The sequence below is a fragment of the Epinephelus moara genome, chromosome 15, assembly GCF_006386435.1.
Source record: "Epinephelus moara isolate mb chromosome 15, YSFRI_EMoa_1.0, whole genome shotgun sequence".
NCBI classification, from domain to species: Eukaryota; Metazoa; Chordata; class Actinopteri; order Perciformes; family Serranidae; genus Epinephelus; species Epinephelus moara.
The window spans coordinates 16185921-16191899 of record NC_065520.1 but is presented as its reverse complement, the minus strand read 5'-3'; the positions used below and the strand labels follow the sequence as shown (position 1 = coordinate 16191899).

At 45.5% G+C, this 5979-nt stretch overlaps 1 protein-coding gene across 1 annotated transcript; it reads left to right on the top strand.

Moving 5' to 3' along the window:
- Nucleotides 1-977: 977 nt before the first annotated feature.
- urp2 (urotensin II-related peptide) lies at nt 978-5979 on the top strand. Its single transcript, XM_050063271.1, has 5 exons — nt 978-1582; nt 2881-3207; nt 4244-4278; nt 4474-4633; nt 4925-5979. Exons 1-5 carry the CDS (start codon nt 1483-1485, stop codon nt 4954-4956), a joined length of 654 nt encoding a protein of 217 aa, XP_049919228.1. The 5' UTR covers nt 978-1482; the 3' UTR covers nt 4957-5979.

Below are 5979 nucleotides of genomic sequence, written 5' to 3'. Positions count from 1 at the left end.
TCAGTTATGTTATGAAGAAACAAAGGATGAAGAAGGATGAATAAAAAGAAAAAGTGTAAAGACAGAGACACACACAGACGGAGAAGATAAATGAGCTCAAAGAAATAGTCTCCTTCACTTCCTGTCGCTTCCCCATCTTTGTCTCGCTCTCTCTCACACACACAAACACACACATTCGCGGACAGCAGGAGTGAGCGGATATTCTTAAGCTGGATTCTCTTTGCCCAGCAACTCACACACACACACCTCATTTTATTCTTAACCTTTGCTGTGTTTAGTATTGTACCCTCGGCACCTTTCCTTCACCCCAACTCCCAAATTCATTCATCTCTCTCTTATTCTCCATCACATGTCTTTGGGGCGGGGGGTGGGGCTGGATATTCGTGGTTATTGGCGAGATGGTGGCCCACCGTCACTCTGTCAACCTCCTGTCTGAGGGATTAGTCGCCACAATGCGGAACAAAGAAAAAGGCGTCTTGGACATGACTTCTGTGTGCCCTTTGATATGCATCCCACGCTTCTTTTTACAGTCTGTGTGTGTGTGTGTGTGTGTGTGTCTTGTGCCCTTTCTTTGAAGTTCAAACTGACCCCAGGATTGTGTGTGTGCGTGTGTGTACATGAGTTCGGCATGTCGTTTTCTGTGCTCGAATGTGTGTGTGTGCGGAGTCAGTGTGGCTCCAGGCCCTCATGCGTCAGAGGGCCTTTCTCTTTCTGTGGCCCCTGAGCAAACATATTAAGAACTACCTTATCACTGCTTATACAGCCAGGGCCACACACACTAAATACAACCCTAAACACACACACACACACACCACATTCACAAAAAGATAGCTTTGACTCCAAACACACAAAGCTCGCCGCCAAACTCCCCAAATGTCACCGATCCATCAAGGAGGAAGAGGAGGGGCTCGGAAGCCTTTCAGGCCAGTCGTTGGTTGACGCCGAGCCATTGGTCAGTCATTCAAGGGTACACTTGGGTTTATAAGGCAAGAATGGTCAAGTGAGTGAGGAAGAGGAACGCATCCGACACGCTGTTGACAAGCCTTCTTTAAGAGGCGCATCCATGGAGAATGAACAGAGCGACTAACTTTGTCATACAGATAGAAAGATTTCACAGGATGCAGAGTTAAGTAGACGAATACCGCTTGGTTGAAAACACAGAAGAAAAGCCTAAAAACTTCTATCGCAACTGAAGAGGTTTCAGGATATTTCGGAATCATTAGAGCTTCAGAGGACAAGAACCTAAAAGAACACATCAGCAGACTTTTAATGCCCTCAGCAACATCTCTTACAGAACACCGAAGGTTTCGAGAACTGAGTTGAGCATGAGAAGAAACAACAACAGTTTGAGAACCTGAACAGCAGAAATCGTCTTGGGACAGAATCCCGAAGCAACGTTCAAGAACTTCCCAAGAAAGTCAATCCACTCTCAGTGACAACAGCTATTCTGCTCTTCTTTTCAAGTGCTCAGTAACAGCCGCCATGCTTTACAGTGCAGCAGCGCTAGTGTCTTTGATGCAAGTAGCCCTGACGATGCTGGTGATAGTTGGGATGGGAGTGGAGGCGGCCCCCACTGACAGAGGTAAGCAAGCTGCTGAAGAATCTTGTCAAGGTGCTGAATGGGATGAGTAATGCTGGCAGGTCCAACCACATGACCACACAGATCATTTTCTGTGCACGGGAGCTATGGCTATGGTATGGTTAGGTTCTGGCAACAGCAAACAAACTACAGTCAAACCTCGGTTAAGATCTGGCAAATAAAACATTTTCAAGGTAAGGGAAAGATCATGGTGTCCCATCTACCAGCCGAACCGTCCTGTACAAAGGACACATTGCAAGTTGGTGCACATCGATGATGTTTATTGTGGGTAACATAATAAGTCTGTGGAAGGTTCGGCAGTATTTTGAAAGTTCATGCTGGTCTATAAATAGAACTCGCTTATTGAGCCTAGCATCCTAACAGTTCTGTTTATAGAAGACAATCCCAACATGCTAAGGGTCAATGCCAATGCAGAGAGGTGGAAACAAGGTACATCTGAGTTTCTATTCTATACTGAAAATATAATTTATATTGAAAGTAATCATCACGTTAATATCAACGATAAGTACAGTCCTTGCCTTGCCTTTCCATACTTTAGTTTGCCATGCGCAGGTAGTGACTAAAGTTCAGCTGTTAAGGAACCAGGACATGCTGATGAGAAGTAGACGACTGGAACAAGACATCAATTAACGAAGACACATTAAACATGGCTTAAAAGAGACGCTTTAAACCACAAGTACACAAATTGGCTTCATTGTATTAAGCAAGATTCACTGACAGTGACAGAGGCTTAAAGAAGTTTAGGATTAGGGGAGGTTAAACAGATTTGGCTTGAGCTGGACCGTAGCAGAAAGTGACAAATTAGATTTTAACACAAGAAGGAAACTGACAAGAACAAGAAGAGGACTGTAGTCCAGGACGCGTTGGTCCAGCGTGACCTGCTGACATTCTTTTCATTCCTCACAAAACTACACACTCCAGAATCAACAAACTGAGCTGCATTGTTGTGAAACCTCGGACGTCATTATGCACACACATAAACACAATTCATACAACTCTTATGTCACAGCTGAAAGTCCCATAGCAACTCTTCTAGCAACCGGCAACGCAGTGGAATCCCACCTAAATAGTGTGTGTGTGCGTGGGCCCTGTGTATGCAGGGGCAATACCAGACTAAGAAAAGACTGAGAATCTGAAGACGTCAGCAAATCATGGGAAGTCTTGGCGTTTCCAGGACTACAACCCTTCACTGAGACAACTTACATGACTTATTCTAAAGGGACACTGCATCAAAAATGATTAAGTTCTCCTGCTGTGTTGCTGTAATTCATTTTCCCCAGGCTTTGTGAAACCTCCACATCCTCATCCCGGCCTCACTCATGCATCTGCCACACCAGAGAAGTCCTCAGCACTAAATCCAAGCCAGCACCTTAAACACTGGCCTCCGAGTTCCAAAGCAGCCGGAGTGAGTAGGACGACAAGAATCGCTGACAGAACCACCTCAAGGACTATCACTGTGGGCGTCAGAGCAGAACGACTCAGGCTGAACCCTAAACCCGCCGGTCCAGATAAACGAGCTCAGCTGCTGAAGATGATCTCGGCCCTGGAGGAGCTGCACAGGACATTTAACAGCACGCTGAGCTCACGCATCGCCATCAGGCCACGAGGTACAAGCTAGTTACGATGGTATTCTGCAGTCAAAATTGTATGACACATTGCAAAACAAGTTCATATTAATCTGCAATGAGTAAAAACAACCTGGTCCCAGACAAAGCATCTTTACAGGCCCTGACACACCAAGTTGACCACTGGCTCTTGGTCTATGTTGGGCTGTAGGTGAGCATCTGTCGCCCTGGTTTTTAGCAGTGTATCCCACACCGTTGGCACTAGTCAGCCCTTGTTGGCCTTTGTTGGCGTTCTTGTTTTTGGTTGATTCAGCACATTGAATAAGCATCTGAGTCCTTTTGATTGGCAGTTCAGTTCAGTTCCTCAGCAGCTAACCCAGTAGCCAAAGCATGAGCCGCAGCACACACAGTCACAGTCATAGATGGACGATGCATCCCCATTACTTCTTCTTCTTCTACAGCTAAAATATCCTGGATACGGCCGCTGCCATCTTGCTCTGATTACGTCATTTGGCGCCACAGTCTGCTCAATAGCACTCACCACGGTATCAAGTTTCATGCGCATACCACCTGTCCAAACAGTCGCGAGCAGCACCACAGAAACCTATCGCAAAAAAACACTTGAACATACAGCAGCGTAGTTTGAGTTTTTAGTCTGGCCCATGTCCCATCCACTAACATGGAGAGGACGGGCCTTATGACGTATACAGCAGCCAGTTAGGGAGTTGCATCAGGCAGCCACTGATCGGGGCTACAGTATCCAAATGGATGAGTGCAGGGTGTGAAAGAAAGAAGGCAGAAAAACAGGAAGGCAGAATCAGAAGACTGCAAAAGTCTGTCGGAGGACTAGAAGACAAGGGACAGTATACACATACCTACCTACAATAGAGCTGGAGCAGATAAGATGGTGAAAGTGGTGGGAAAAGGGTGATTGGAGGGCAGGTAGGAGTGGCTGGGTCTGGACGAACTGGGTCGGTTTCTCAAGGAATGATTGGTCTACATAAAGCCAGGACTGAGCCACTGTACTGACCTTCTTCAGGGGCCTTTTCACTGAAGTCTGTTTTGTGTTTAATTTCAGCAAGCGGCAGAAATTCAGCGAAAAAAACAATAGTGGTGAGTTCATGTAAGACTTTTTTACTCACACATTTCAAAAGGGATATTTTTTAATAAGTGGATGAAGGAATAATTAATACTTGTATAGTGTATATAGAAAAGTGGAACTACAATCAAGAAATGATACAAGGATTCTCGAGTTCTTGGGATTCTTGGTTGCAATAACCACCCTCTCTCCACTCTCCATTCTTGAAGCTTCCTGCTGCCGAAGGCGGGGTGAAGCCCACCACTGAGACCCCAGCAGCAGTCGACAGCACAGCGTCCAGGGCGAGTGCGGATGCTAACGCCCCAAGTCTGACTGGTCGAAACTTTAAGAAGTCCCTACCGCCGCAGACCAAGAAGACCAACAAAAGAGGTGAAAGAAGAGCCTAGACTCCACCAACCTGTGGTATCTTTACAAAGAATTAAAGAAAGAGAATTAAAATCCGATACACCTGTAGGTATCAAACTGCTGTGAGATCATGTTAGTATTGAAACTAANTACCGCCGCAGACCAAGAAGACCAACAAAAGAGGTGAACGAAGAGCCTAGACTCCACCAACCTGTGGTATCTTTACAAAGAATTAAATCCGATACACCTGTAGGTATCAAACTGCTGTGAGATCATGTTAGTATTGAAACTAACTCTTTTTTCTGTCTCCAACAGTGTGTTTCTGGAAATACTGCTCCCAGAACTGATCGTCTCTCAGCCACTGCTGCTTTCGCTCCATGCTCTTTTCTTCCTCCGTCCATCCATCATCTATCCATCCATCCATCCTCTGCCCTGGCTCCTTTCGGACCTCCGAGTGCTAGGAGACCGTTGCCGAGACATCAGGAAGCCCCCCCACACCGGCGCCAACCTTGACTCTGACCTTTTCGTTCACTCATTAATTAACAAGACTGGCCAATGAATGAAGACGATGTGTGCTCACGGCCAGGCGCATGAACAAACATTCCTGTTAACACTTTGTTTTCCTTACGAGACAGACACACGTCATTTTTGTATGTGTGCGCCAACTTTAAAATAAACTACAAAAACCCCACTGTGACAATAAAGATTGATATTTTATTTTTATACAGCTGCACTCTCTTTAGTTGTTCATTGTGCAGCCATTTATATCTACATATGGAGTCCACCATTCTGTTCCTACGGTAGCCCAAAATGGACAAACCAAACACTGGCTCTAGATGTGGCGCTGCTGTGCTGCTGGGTCTAACCCAGAAAACCCTCTGGCTGTGAGGTGACAGTGCTAACCACTGCCCCACCATGCCCTCCATGTCTTCCACTAGAACTCTATAATTATACTATTTGAAGTGTGACTTTACCCAGTGTTATTAGTTCACAGTGCAACAATATGAACAGAGGGACATTCCTTTGGATGTTTCCGTAGTAACTCAGCTGTGTGTGTTTGCTGTCTGGGTGTGCAAACTGTGGGTCATTACATTCAGAGAGTTTCCAACAAGGCCACTATCACTGTCGCCCAGGCGATGAGTGTGTGTGTCTGCACATGCTCGACTGTCTACCTGTGTGCATGTGTTAAATCTACTGAGTTCTGCACATGCAGTTATTAGGGGCCGGGCAGCCTAAGCTCTAAAGTTCAACATTTTGAAAATTCACAACAAATCAACCATATGTGCTACAGATTTGCACCTATTATTAAACCTATTAAAAATTATGAAGTCCATCACTGATTTTTTTTTTTACAGCATTTTGAATTTCAC

Bases quoted from the DNA above. Each gene is read 5' to 3' on its own strand.
- urp2 (XM_050063271.1), top strand. From the start codon at position 1,483: ATGCTTTACAGTGCAGCAGCGCTAGTGTCTTTGATGCAAGTAGCCCTG. The intron at 1,583-2,880 runs GTAAGCAAGCTG...CATTTTCCCCAG, and splicing joins GGCGGCCCCCACTGACAGAG to GCTTTGTGAAACCTCCACAT. The intron at 3,208-4,243 runs GTACAAGCTAGT...GTTTAATTTCAG, and splicing joins CATCGCCATCAGGCCACGAG to CAAGCGGCAGAAATTCAGCG.